At 42.2% G+C, this 14,891-nt stretch overlaps 1 protein-coding gene across 1 annotated transcript in view; it reads right to left on the bottom strand.

Moving 5' to 3' along the window:
* HSPA9 (heat shock protein family A (Hsp70) member 9) overlaps window positions 1-14,891 on the bottom strand; it is a 223,531-nt gene that overhangs the window by 189,065 nt on the left and 19,575 nt on the right. The window contains 1 exon segment of the mRNA XM_030211606.1: window positions 5,825-5,912. Coding sequence (XP_030067466.1) covers window positions 5,825-5,912 — 88 coding nt within the window.

Genomic DNA, 14,891 nt, shown 5'->3' on the forward strand with positions numbered 1-14,891 from the left:
GAAGAAGGGTAGGGGGGGGTAGGGCGACAAAGGCGGGATGTGCATTGGAGGAATGGAGATGGGTCAACAGCAGGAAGGAAATGTTGAAGGTTAAGGGCTAAGGAGAAGGAAAGGGAAAGGAGAGAAGGTGAGGTGATGAGGGTAAGGGGAGGGTAAAGTGTAGCAGCAGTTCAAAGTGTTTTTGGGTTAAGAAGTAGGTTAGGAAGGGACAGCATCAGGAAGAGAGTGTGTATAGGGGTTATGGTCATGCAGAATTGGATTGCTGGAACACGAATGTTGGAATGGGTGAAACTGGTAGGTTGGGCTACTGGGGGAAGGTGATGAATTAGGAATAGATGCAGTCGGAAGAGGTCAGTAGTGATAATTTGGCTGTAGGGAGGCTAGTTAAGAGATGTCACTCTGGGGGAGGGTGGGAGGGACTAAGCCTAAGAGACAGAGCTGTTATCTGCAGGCAGACTCTCTCTAAAAGGTTGCTTCTCTGAAAAAGCTATTCCAGGACCTATGTGATGTTCAAAAGCAATCCTAGAGCAGGTGAGATCCTGGTGCCACCACTCTGAGGACAGAGCTCCAAAACTAGCTTCAGAATGCTGCAACTTCCACCCTGTAGTGCTTGGCAAAGGTATGCAACGTTGACTATGTCACTGCCGTGCAAATATCCACCGGATATAGTAAGGTAGTGTCCATCTAGGATGTTGCTGTACGACTCATAGAACGAGCCCAAAAGGCCCGAGGAGCTTGCTTCTCTGCTAGCAAATAAGCTGACATGATAGTTTTGTTTAGGCATCTAGCAACTGTGGGCTTGAAAGCCATAAGACCAAGCCTCTGTTTACCAAAAAGCACAGACTGTCCAATTTGCGAAACTCTAGACTTCCAGATATCTGAGGACTCTATGCACATTGAGAAGCTTCAAAGAATACTGAGCCTCTTCAGTTTCTCTTCAAAAAGGATGGAAGTTCTGCAGATTGGTTGAAATGAAGTGCTTATACCACTTTCAGAAGAAAGGAAGGAAGGAACCATGTGCAGGGCAATCCTTGCCTCCAAAAAGTGAAGAAAGGGATCCCAACAAGAGAGCCTGACACTCCAAAACCCTATGTGCCGTACAACTACTAAGAATGCTGTCTAACGTAAGATCTTTCAAGAAGGTCTTCCGGAGTGTCTCAAAAAGGAGGTTTCAGAAGAGCCCAAAGAACTAAATTAAAGTTCCATTGAACAAAATGTATGAAAGGGAGGTCACAAGCATCGAACGATATCCAAGCGAGCCACCAAGAAATGTCTTCTGTAGTCAGACCCTGAAACAGGCCAAAGCTGCAACCAGAACTTTTAGAGAATCCAACACCAATCCTTTCTGAAGATCTGCCCAAAGAAATGCTAGGATATGTACAATCTCAGCAGAGAAGGGAGAAAGTCTGCGCTCAGAACACCAGCCCTTGAACATCCTCCACACCTTTGCTTACGCCATGGATGTAGAGTATTTCTGAGCTTGAAGCAAGGTAGCAATGACCAAATCAGAATAACCTTTTTGTCTCAACCAAGTCCTTTCAATGGCCAAGCCGTAAGACCAAACAGGTACAGATCCTCCATGAGCACTGGGTCTTGCTTCAGTAGGCTGTGTACCTGAAGAAGACGAAGATGACCAACATCCAGAAATCAAATCAGGACCATGTACCACAGCCAATCTGGGGTATGAGAATTGCTGCAATGTGATATTTCAACACGTGGTCTATCATGGGTCAAGGAAAGAAGAGAGTAGATATGTCTCCAGCCAGGGCTGCAGTAGGCCATCAATCCCTATTGAGCCCAATTCTTTCCGACAGCTGAAGACCTTGGTCACTTCCTTTTCGTCGCCATCAAGTCCAGAAGTGAAAACCCTGGCTAGATAATTCCCATTCTCCCAGATCCAAGGTGTGCCTTCTGAGAAAGTCCACCTCCACTTTCAAGGACCCTGCGATGTGAGCTGCTGTCAGACGACTTCTCTGTCCAAATGATGAGGGAAGCTGCCTCCATTGCCATCGGACATTTGTTGGCCCTACCTTGCTTGTTGATATAAGCCACCCGTGTCGCAGTGAAGGAGAAAACTCGGACCAGGGCCCCCCACCAGAAAGGGAGCCACGTCGCGTAAGGCATTCCACACTGCTCTAAGCTCCAATTTATTGACTATTGAGACTCCTGTTCCATCTGGGTGCCCTGTGCAAGATGGAACTTGTAATGAGCTCACCAACCTGACCTGCTGGCGTTTTGTCATCACCACCTTCCGTTGTGTTATTGGAAATGAAGTTCTGATAGTCAAGTTTCTGGGCAACAAACACCACTGCATACTCCATCTAGCAACCAGCATCCAAGGAAGAGGAAGGTCATACTTCTTTGACATCAGAGACTAGTGTCTAAGAGATTCCTGTAATGGCTGCATATGAGCCCTTGTCCATGGGACCACTTCCACTGCTGCCATCACTGACCCCAGAACCTAGACACAGGCCCAGGCCCTGCCTTGACTGAAAAAATGAATCTGTTGAACCAGCTTCAATCTCCTGCACTCTACAAGGAAGTTCCTCTCCTGTGCTGTGTCAAATACAACAGATACTCCAGCATCCGCTATGGAGTTGGTCTGCTCTTCCCAAAGTAGTTCCCGCTACCATTGCGTTGATTGGTAATATCAGTGCAGCTCAACTACATCAAAGAGATGCCATTTTGAGTTGTACCTGGTAGTCTACTTTAACGCCGACATATATTGTTTTCTAGTAATTCCTTAGTCTTGTTGAACTCTTCACGCAGCATATTCTTACCAAAATAACCAGAACTCTGTATATTACTTTCAAGTTTTGTTTCCTCAAACAAAAATTCTCTCACCATTCTCCTTTATCCCTTAATTGAATCTCTCTAGTTGCAACTGCCTTTTGAAGAGCTGATGGGTTCCATTGAATATCCTACTGCACTGGTTATTATATTTCCTTATCTTGTCAAAATACATTTTACTAAAATAGTATTTTGTATTCCTATCATTTATGCTATTGGACCCTATCCTAACTGGGTTGACTAACAGATTCCATCACAATCCATCTACCTTTGCATTCATTTGAGGTGTCTTATCAGGACACAACTCTACATTCGCCACATATCGCTTTAACAGAAAAGATTCAAAGTTGAATCATAATAAACAAAATTTTATCCAAATTCTTCTATCAAAACCAAAGAACATTTCTTATCTACCAATTCCTGTAGGTTACATAAATGAACGTTCTGTTAATAAAACGGAACTCAGAGAGACTGGATAAGTGAATCTGAGCTAGGCATAGTTTATCTCAGAAACGTGGCTGCATTTGGTAAATGATCTTAAAATCACTGATATCTGTACACCTGGATATTCCATTCTCCACCATCCAAGATTAAAGAAAAGAGGGGGTGGCGTATCTATCATTTATAAGTCACTTTTTGAGATTAATTCCTATCTCCTTGATTGGAAATTACTGCTTGTTCTATAAAAAGACTATTCCTTATCTAAATCCAACTGCTTACTTTTAATTTACTGTCCTCCAGGAAGTTGGAGTCAAGTAGATGAGGAATTAAATGAGTTAATACTTGTATCAATAACGATAATATCGTATTAGAAGACACTAATAAATCAGAAATTTCCTTTATTTTCTTGGTATTTGGTGATTCTCAGTTTTTAATGGCTTGTCCTCAATTAGATATATTAGCGAATAAATTTAGCGATCCCACAAACTTTTTTTTATATCAGAACAGTGGTCTCCTATTCCATGGTCGGATCCTAGTAGGCTAATATTCAAACTTAATTGGAAAGAAGCTACAAGTTGTCCCAATATAGTCGATAAACTTAATACCTTTATTACTAGAGACAAAATTGATCCAGTAAGCTTCTGGTCTAAAGATCAAATGACTAGCTTGCTCATCTCAGCTCCTTCCACGGACTACTAGATGAGCTGGCTCCACCTAAACTTCCGGAAAAAAAACTAAAAACTAACCTGTTTAAAAAAAGGCATACCCTACCAATCCAACATAAAAGCCTGATCTCTGCAACACAACAAAACTAAAGTAAGTAATGGACATAGCACAACTCTACTGTTAGATTCCCTAATATGGCTGTGCCACATGAACTTTATCTTACCACAATATCACTTTGTATTTGCTTACACCGGAGTCTGCCAACACCTCTCCGGAACTATGTAAGCCACATTGAGCCTACAAATAGGTGGGAAAATGTGGCATACAAATGTAACAAAAAAATAACAAAAGTATAGTACTCTAATTCAATATGTCCAGAGTATTCAATACTGTTGACCACAATATGCTCTTAAATATTCTTGACCATTATGGTATACGTGGTGCTGTCCATGATTGGCTCTCAGGATTTTTAAAATCTAGATCATACCAAGTTACACAAGTAGGCACTCTCCCTCCTGGTTTTCTAGTTTTGGAGTACCGCAGGGTTCTTCCTCGTCTCCCATCTTACTTTATCATGATTCCTCCTCTTGGTAATCTACTTGAGAGCAATGGTCTTTCTACATTTATATATTCTGATGACAACTCTATTTACATCCCATTTTCCAAAACTCTTTATGATATTAACAAAATCAGATAAGGTATCACTAACTGAATCCTGGGCTCCTAATTTTAAATTGAAACTTAATACTAAGAAGATAAGTTTTTATTAATAACAAATCCTTATTATCCGACTATTCACAAAGATTTATAACTATCATCTTGTATCCTCAATGAAAATCTTTGTGGTTCCAATTGATCAGTTTTTATCCTTAGAAAGTCAAGTCTTGAATGCTGTCTAGTTCCTTCCATATGCTTTGGAAACTAAAGAGATTGCGATCATTTTTCACAAGATTGGTTTCCGTATCTTAACCCAATCTCTTATTCTAAAAAAAATTGGCTATTGTAATTCCATCTATGCTGGAATTAAATGCAACCTTCTTAAAAAAAAAACCAAAAACAAACAAAAAAAAAAAACCTATAAACTGTTCAAAACACGGCTGCTTGTCTAATTTGTAAAATCAATGCGCTTTGCTAAATCTACCCCACTCCTCTATAACCTACACTGGTTACCTATAAAGAACAGAATTTCGTTCAAGCTATATGCATTGGTCCATCAAATTTTATTTAGTATGTCACCGTCCTATATGAATGAATTCATTGATTTACCTCCACGCAATGCTTCCGTGTCATCCGGAGAATATCTCATTTTACATTTCTGAAATGTATCTTACAAAAAAATCCACAATACTAACTTTTCTTTTCAATGCACAAAAATCTGGAATTCTCTTCCTAAACAAATTAGATATACTAGTGATTATGGGTTATTTATTGAAAACTTACTTTTTTAGCTCAATCTTCAACAATGTTAGAACTCAAGTGCTGAATATTATTTTGTTCCTTATATTTCTCTTTTTCCTGACAGCCCACTGAACGTGCCCTTATCACTTCCTATATAATATGTTTTATAATGTATTCTTTAACTCATTTCTTTTTTTTAATGTTTATATTGTAAGTCACATTGAACCTGAGTTCCACTTGGGCTAATGTGGGATAGAAATGCCATAAATAATAAAGTAGAACTTGCAGACCCCCAAGATCATAGTCTCCACAAGTTTTACCACGGATGAGAGACTATAGCAAACCCCTTTCCTTCTCGTCTTTATTTTGTAAAGTTTATTGTGCTGGAAAAGAGCTCCACAGGAAAGAGGGAAGAAGTAGATTCACAGGGCACCAGAGATAGGGATCTGAAGCAGCAGGTATTGTGAAATGTAAAAGTTTACAAATCAAAATTTAAGAATCATGACCCATGCCTTCTGATCATGCTTACCTTTGCTTGCTTGCCCTCCATAATAGCAACACAGGAGTTTGTGGTGCCCAGATCAATTCCAACAACTGCCCCCTTAATTGCTTCTGAACTGCAAAAAAAAAAAAAAAAAAAGGGGGGGGCAAATCATGACAAATGTCAATATTAACTCTGGTTCAAGTGATGAGTAGTAATGCTACTATATGGGAGATGTAGGTGATTCCCAAACTCAGCTTCTGTTTCTCAGCTCTGGATGCTGCAAGAACCCCAAAAAACTTCTAGCAGTTGATATCAAGAGCTCATGTACCAGATTCTAGAAGAAGCCTCAATATAACCCATATCCTAGGTTGGCTATATTTAAGGGTAAAATTGTTTAAAATGAAAAGGCTCTTATTTACAAATGAAAGCTCATGGTAATGTAACCACAGTAGAGGCTGGTTCAGTCTCAGCTTAATGTCCAGAAGGAAAACTGCTGAGTCAACCACTCCTATCAGTATTTCAAGTGCAACCACTCCTATCAGTATTTCAAGTGCAATTACAGCAAACTATGAAAGCATCTGGTAGTAGCTGCTGAGGAATCAAAGTGATGAATGTTAAGACTCAATTATCAGCTCATTGAGAAAATAAAGTTACTTATCTTTAACATTTGTTCTCCACAGACAGCATGAGAAATCAGCCACGCAAAGGTTTTGTCATTCCAGAGCCTATAGGAGTCTAGAAACACACTCGCTCCTGAGTGACCATTACTCCTCCCTCTCAGTCCATTCCACAGTTTAGAGAATTTTAATAAAGGGGACACAAGAGAGAATGTACTTATCCTACTGAACATGGAGAACTCCTATTACAAGTAACCTCACTTTCTCCATGAATAAACAGGATATAATCAGCCGCACATGGATGACTTCCGAGTAGAAAGCACAAGGTGCCACTCCTGTGAAAGGCTAGTCTCTGGAAGTGTGGTCCAAGGAGCTTTACAGGTCTGGATGAGAAACTCAAAATTGTTCCATTGGTCTTATCACAACCCATGTATTAGGTTTTCATATGTCAATTATGAAAGGAGAAAGAGAAACTTACCTGTGATTCTCTCCCCAGAATGATGTATGCTTATTCATATGGCAAACGTGGGAGTACACAAAGTAGAATGCAATACAGTCTGACAAGGAGATGGAACTCCTCTTATGAGGAAAGGTTAAAAAGGTTAGGGCTCTTCAGCTTGAAAAAGACAGCTGAGGGGAGATATGATGGCAGTCTACAAAATCCTGAAAGAAGTGAATTGATCTTTTACTCTTTCAAGATGTACAAAGAGTAGGGGACACTCAATGAAGTGCTGCAGGGATCTGTACTGTCACCTCTCTCAATGGAGGAGACTAAACAGCAGAGCAACGCAGGGATCTGTACTGGGACCAGTGCTATTTAACATTTATAAATGATCTGGAAATTGGACGAGTGAGGGGATTAAATTTGCAAACAATACAAAGCTATTCAAGGTTAAACAAAACTATTCAACACGTGCGAACTGTGAATTATTGCAGGAAGACCTTAGGAAACAGGAAGACTGGGCATCCAAATGGCAGATGAAACTTAATGTAGACAAATGCAAAGTGATGCACATCAAAAAGAATAATCTGAATCACAGTTATCTGATGCTAGGGTCCACTTCAGGGGACAGCACCCAAGTAAAAGATCTAGGTTTCATTGTAGACAATACGCAGAAAAGGTTCAAAGAAGAGACGAAAAAATGATAAAGGGGATGGAACTCCTCTCACATGAGGAAAGGCTAAAGAGTTAGTGTTCTTCATCTTGGAAGAGAGACACAGCTGAGGGGAGCTATGATCAAGGTCTACAAAATCTCGAGTGATGTAGAACAAGTAACTCTTTCAAGATGTACAAAGACTAGGGGACACTCAATGAAGTTACGTAGAAATACTTTAAAAAAAATAGTAAGGAAATATATTTTCACTCAACGAATAGTTAAGCTCTGGAACTCTTTGCTGGAGGACGTAGTAACAGCGATTAGCGTATGTGGGTTTAAAAAAAAAAAAGTTTGGACAAGCTCCAGGAGGAAAAGTCCATAATCTGTTATTGAAATGGACATGGGTGAAGCCACTGCGTGCCCCGGGATTGGAAGCATGGAATGTTGCTAACTGGGTTTCTGCCAGGTACTTGTGGCCTGGGTTGGCCGCTATTGGTAGCGGAATACAAGGCTAGATGGACCACTGGTCTGGCCCAGTATTGAACGCATGTCCCCTCTACACAGTCCCAGAAACAATCCACTACATTTCTTTAAAGGGGTGAACGAACATGTGGATAAATGGTGAGCCGGTCGATATTGTGTATCTGAATTTTAAAAAGGAATTTCAGGAAGTACCTCATGAAAACACTCCAGAAGAAATTGGAAAGTCATGGGTTAGGAGGTACTGTTCTATTGTGGATTAAAAAATGGTTAAAGGATAGAAAACAGAGAGTAGGGTTAAATGGTCAGTATTCTAAATGGAGAAGGGTAGATTAGTGGGGCTCTCAAGGGGTCTCTGTTGGGACCGTTGCTTTTTAACATTTATAAAAGATCTCGATATGGGAATAACTAGTGAGGTAATTACATTTTCTGAAAAGTTATTCAAAGTTGTTAAATCGCAAAAGGATTGTGAAAAATTGCAAGATGACCTTACAAGACTGGGCATTCAAATGGCAGATGATGTTTAATGTGAGCAACTGCAAAGTAATGCATGAGGAAAGAGGATAGCTACGTGATGCGAGGTTCCATGTTAGAAGTCATTGACCAGGAAAAGGATCTAGGAGTCATCGTTGATGATACAAAGGCATTAAGTTTCAAAGTATCACTCTATGGTGCGACCGCACCTTGAATACTGTGTGCAATTCTGGTTGCCACATCTCAAAAAAGATATAGTAGAATTAGAAACAGGACAGAGAAGGGCAACGAAAATGATAAAGGGGATGGGACAACTTCTCTATGAGGAAATGTTGAGACTGCTTGGGCTCTTCAGCTTGGAGAAAAGACGGCTGAGGGGAGATATGGTAGAGGTATATAAAATACTGAGTGGAGTGGAATGGTTAGACACGGACCACTTGTTACTCTTTCCAAAAGTACTAGGGGGAATGCAATGAAGCTACAAAGTAGTAAGTTAACGAATCATCAGAGAAAATATTTCTTCACTCAGCGTGTAATTAAACTCTGGAATTTGTTGCCACACAATGTAGTAAAAGCGGTTAGCTTAGTGGGGTTTAAAAAAAGGGTTTGGATAGCTTCCTAAAAGAAAAGTCCATAAGCCGTTATTAAAATGGACTTGGGAAAATCCACAGCTTATTTTTAGGATATTCAAAAATAGAAAAATTGGCTATGCTCTGCCTGAATAATATTGTAGAATACACAAATATAGGAAGGGCAAACTACTGATACTAAATTTTAAATATAAATATCTTTATATAGCATTGTGCTCACATCACTTTTTTTATAAAATAATTTTTGGTGCACTGCCGTTGAAATACTGAAACTCTGAGGAGCTCTACCACTGTTGCAGTCAAAAATGCAAATGCAAAAAAATATCTTAATATTGCTCGAAGCTACGTAGCTTCCAACAATATTAAGTTATTTTTTTGTGTTTGCATTTTTGACTGCAGCAGTGGTAGAGCTCCTCGGAGTTTCAGTATTTCAACAGCAGTGCACCAAAAATTATTTTATAAAAAAAGTGATGTGAGCACAATGCTATATAAAGACATTTATATTTAAAATTTAGTATCAGTAAATTCACGATAAGCAAACATAGTGCACTACTGGTGGTCGGGGGCAGTCGATGATTATACTGTGTCATAATTGCAGAGCTTAATACAGCGTGCCTGCATGACTATATGAGACATCCCCCTCATTATTAAAATTTTGCTGTTGTAGTAGTCTGCTCTTCCTATATTTGTGTATTTTTGGGATAAGCAGCATAAAATGTATTGTACTCTTTTGGGATCTTGCCAGGTACTTGTGACCTGGATTGGCCACTGTTTGAAACAGGATACTGGGCTTGATAGACCTTCAGTCTGTCCCAGTATGGCAACACTTATGTACTTAAGAAAAAGTCCAACTTCCAGAAGGAATTCATGACCTCCAAGTTCTCACAACAGTACCCTGAACATCCAATTTATAGAGCTTCTGGGAAGAATCTGATGATCACCCTGGGGTAACGCCAGGACAGACACCATCTGATTCACATGAAATGGTGAAGCAACTTTCAGCAGGAAGGATGGGTCTGTAATAAGGGGATGAGTCATACTACTACTACTACTATTTAGCATTTCTATAGCGCTACAAGGCATACGCAGCGCTGCACAAACATAGAAGAAAGACAGTCCCTGCTCAAAGAGCTTACAATCTAATAGACAAAAAATAAATAAAGTAAGCAAATCAAATCAATTAATGTGAACGGGAAGGAAGAGAGGAGGGTAGGTGGAGGCGAGTGGTTACAAGTGGTTACGAGTCAAAAGCAATGTTAAAGAGGTGGGCTTTCAGTCTAGATTTAAAGGTGGCCAAGGATGGGGCAAGACGTAGGGGCTCAGGAAGTTTATTCCAGGCGTAGGGTGCAGCGAGACAGAAGGCGCGAAGTCTGGAGTTGGCAGTAGTGGAGAAGGGAACAGATAAGAAGGATTTATCCATGGAGCGGAGTGCACGGGAAGGGGTGTAGGGAAGGACGAGTGTGGAGAGATACTGGGGAGCAGCAGAGTGAATACATTTATAGGTTAGTAGAAGAAGTTTGAACAGGATGCGAAAACGGGTAGGGAGCCAATGAAGGGTCTTGAGGAGAGGGGTAGTATGAGTAAAGCGACCCTGGCGGAAGATGAGACGGGCAGCAGAGTTTTGAACCGACTGGAGAGGGGAGAGGTGACTAAGTGGGAGGCCAGCAAGAAGCAGATTGCAGTAGTCTAAACGAGAGGTGACAAGGGTGTGGATGAGGGTTTTGGTAGAGTGCTCGGAAAGAAAGGGGCGGATTTTACGGATGTTGTAAAGAAAAACGACAGGTTTTGGCGGTCTGCTGGATATGAGCAGAGAAGGAGAGAGAAGAGTCAAAGATGACCCCAAGGTTTCGAGCTGAGGAGACAGGGAGAATGAGAGAGCCATCAACAGAAATAGAAAACGGGGGGAGCGGGGAGGTGGGTTTGGGGGGGAAAATGAGAAGATCGGTTTTGGTCATATTTAATTTCAGGTGGCGTTGAGACATCCAGGCAGCAATGTCAGACAAGCACGCTGAAACTTTGGTTTGGATGCAAGGTGAGATATCAGGGGTAGAAAGGTAGATTTGGGAGTCATCAGCATAGAGATGGTAGGAAAAGCCATGGGATGAGATTAATGAACCAAGGGAAGAAGTGTAGATAGAAAAGAGGAGGGGACCAAGAACAGAACCCTGAGGTACGCCGACAGGCAGAGGGATAGAAGTAGAAGAGGATCCACCAGAGTGAACACTAAAGGTGCGGAGGGAGAGGTAGGAAGAGAGTCATTTGCAAAGCACAAGTATGGATCCTTGCAAGAAAGGCCTGCAACTCAGAAACCCATCTGGCTGAGCAGATGGCAACCAGGAAGACAGTCTAAGCTAAGGTCCTTTAGAGCGGCTTGCTTCAAAGCCCTGAAAGGCAGTCCTACCAGGATATTAAGAACCAAACTGATGTCCCATTGCAATAAGACAGACAGAGGCCAAATGTGCACTTTTTTGCAGAATGTGAAACACATCAGGGTGTCCTGCTAGAGGATGCACCATAGACCTTGCCCTGAATATGAGACGGTCATCACTTGAATCTTTAGAGAACTGAGAGCCAATCCCTGCTCCAGTCCTTGCTACAGAAATTCCTGAATGGAGACAAGCACTGCTTGCCACAGGGAGAGGTCATGTTTAGTGCACTACCCCCTGAATTCACCACACCATAAGCCAGGATGTAGACCATCTTTATGCCTTGAACAAAGAACGTCACCAAGGAATGGTAGCTTGTTATTTCTCAGGCAACACCTATCAAGGGCCAGGCTGTAATCCAAAAGGGTTTGGGTCTTCAATGACAGCCAGGCCTGGCACCATATGGCCCCATCCTTGCAAAAGATAGCGGGAGTCCTGCAAGAAAGCAAAAACGGGTCCATGTGCCAGGGCTCGCAAGACTAGTCTAGAACTACAAGATCACAAGAAACCCTGCTTGGCCACCATCTAGAGAACGCTGCTGAGGAGGAGCCAGGGTGGAAGCAAAGTCTCCTGCTATGGCCACAGCTGCACGAGAGCATTGATGCTGGCTGACCGATACTCTGTCCTGTAGCTGAACAGAGGACATTTTTCATTCCACTGCAGCATCAAGCCATAGCACAGAAGCTCCCCAATTGTCCACCAGGGACTGAAGGCTGTGGAATTCAGCACCCACTCCCTTAAGATATTCTGGCTGAGAAAGTCCATCTATGTGTGTTGTCTGCTCCTATGAGATACACACCTGAGTGCGCCAGATGCTACACCGCTCAGCTGTGCAACCAGTTGGCTTCCAGCTCTACTTCCACATGCCAGGTTCCCCTTGTTTATTGATACCACCTTGCCATGCAACAGGGGCAGGAAGTGCTGCAGTGTCAGGCAAACGGCCCCTATCTCCAGTTAGTTGATGGTCCATACTGCTTCTGTCTGCGACTAAAGATTATGAGCAAGCTGACCGGAGACAACAGGCCACTCAGACTTGTTTGTGGTCACCACCCCCACCCCATTAGATATTTCCCTAGCATTTGCTTCCTAACCTAGACCTCACAGCACACTCAGCCAGTCAGGTTTTCAGGATATCTACAATGAATATACATGAAATATATTTGCATACAAAAGAGGTAGTGTATGCAAATCTCATGTATTTTCATTGTGGATATCCTGAAAACCTGACTGGCTAGGTGTGCTCTGAGGACTGGGTTGAGAAGAACTGCTCTAGCACAACCAGGGAAATAAAGCCAGCTACCAAAAAAAACTGTCTCTTTTTATGCACTGTAGGGGCACACTGGAAGGGGGGGGGGGGTATATGCCCCTCTGTTGGCAGGGGCTTCACACAGAGCAGTGCCAAGTCACTGCACCAAGTATAAGACCATGAACTAAGCTCAGTGCTTCAAAGGGAGAATGTGCCTGACCATGGCCCAAACCCTAGGAGCTTTTTGGTCAAGGACTCAAGCTCACTGCTAGAGATACATAGCAGGGGAATCAGGTGCAGGAACAAACCTTCTGAAGAAATTTAAAGTCCTTTTGAAAAACACTTTAAAAAAAAAAAAAAACATTTTATACTCTAAAGCATCCCTGTAAATGGGAGTAGTAGCACTAAGCAGATAGAACTGTGTGTTTTTGGTTGTTTGATCTTTGTAGTCAAGATTCTTTCCTGTTTTTATTAGTACTCTCTTCATTTTAACTAATTATGTATTTTTTGTACATTGCTTTGATTTATATGTTAAAAAATGCAAGTCATCAAGGTAAAACATACACCAAGACCAACCTACACCACAGCTAGAGGTAGAGAACTAAAGGTAAAATTGTCTTACCTGATAATTTTCTTCAGAGTGCAATAGCCGCCTAGTGGTTAGTGTAGCAGACTTTGATCCTGGGGAACTGGGTTCGATTCCCACTACAGTTCCGTGATTCTGGGCAAGTCATTTAATCCTCCATTGCCCCAGGTACAAATAAGTACCTTTATATACCACATAAACCGCTTTGAATGTAGTTAAAAACTACAGAAAGGCAGTATATCAAGTCCCATTTCTCTTTCCCAACTTTCCCTTTCCTTTAGTTGCAGCATATGAATCCAGAAACTGATGGGTTATGTCCATCTACCAGCAGGTAGAGAGAAAGAGCACAACGGAACTCTGTCTTATAGGACTGAGGCTTCTGTTCAGTTATTTCTCATAACAAAACAGAAGGAAAATATGAATACAACCAATACTTCTCTTTCTCCACTGGGAAGCAGTACAGAACATGTGAAAAGAAAAAATGGAAACAAAATCAACAGAACCTGAACAGAGACAAAAAAAAAAAAAAACTAAGCAAAATTTAGAGAGCAAGATCCTGGATGCATGTACTGTGACTAAAGGAAAGAAAACGATCACGTAAGACAACTATCTTCCTCATCAGTAGCAGTATACGAATACAAAAACTGATGGAATGTAGCAAATCAATAAATTAGAGAAGGAACCAGAGACGGCCGCAGAAAGAACCAAGGATTCAAAGGATTCCTCTGATCTAGCTGCAACATTCACCTGATAATGTCTCGCAAAGGAGTAACTAAGCCCATGTTGCAGATCTACAGATGTCCCCTGAAGAAAAGCCATGAGACTATACCCAGAAAGTGGCAAGTCCTCTGATGAAGTGTGCCTTCAGAGACAAAGCAGCGTGCTTACCCATCCTATATAATAATTTGCACCTCCAACATTCTACATCTGAACGCCTGGGTTTGTAACATCCATTCCCACTCACTGTCCCACCCTCGCGTCAAAACATAATGATGTCAGAGGGCGGAACAATGAGGGGGAAGGGAACAATGGAGGTGAGATGATGTCAGGAGGAGAGAATCATTGAACATTAAGGGGAGGGAGGGAGGGAGGGAGGAAGGGGAGGGCAGGGCAGAGGAGAATTGATGGACACGGATGGGATGGGAAGACAGTCATAGGTGCCCCATATAAGAGCCCAACCATGCTCTTCCCCTGGCTGCTGCCCCCCAAATATAGGGCTGCCTGGCACAGCAGCACTGCAGCCAGGCAGCTCTCAGACGGTCCCTCCGCTCCTTCCTGCCCTCCTCTCCGTTCCTCCCCCCCATGCACATTTAACCCTTTTACTTTCAGGCGCAGCGACGGCAGTGAAGAGGACAACACAGCGGGCTCACCTCCAGCTTCTCCCTTCGCTCACAGTGTCCCGCCTACTGCGATGATGCATTTCCTGTTTCCACGAGGGCGGGACATTGTGTGAGGGAAGGGAGAAGCTGTATTGTCCCTCTTCACTGCCGTTGCTGCGCCTGAAAGTAAAAGGGTTAAGCGCGCGGGGTGGGGGAGAGGAACGGAGAGGAGGGCTGTAAAGGAGCTGAGGGAGGGCATGGAGAATAGCTGGACATG

This window comes from Microcaecilia unicolor, chromosome 8 (assembly GCF_901765095.1).
Source record: "Microcaecilia unicolor chromosome 8, aMicUni1.1, whole genome shotgun sequence".
Classification (NCBI taxonomy): Eukaryota; Metazoa; Chordata; class Amphibia; order Gymnophiona; family Siphonopidae; genus Microcaecilia; species Microcaecilia unicolor.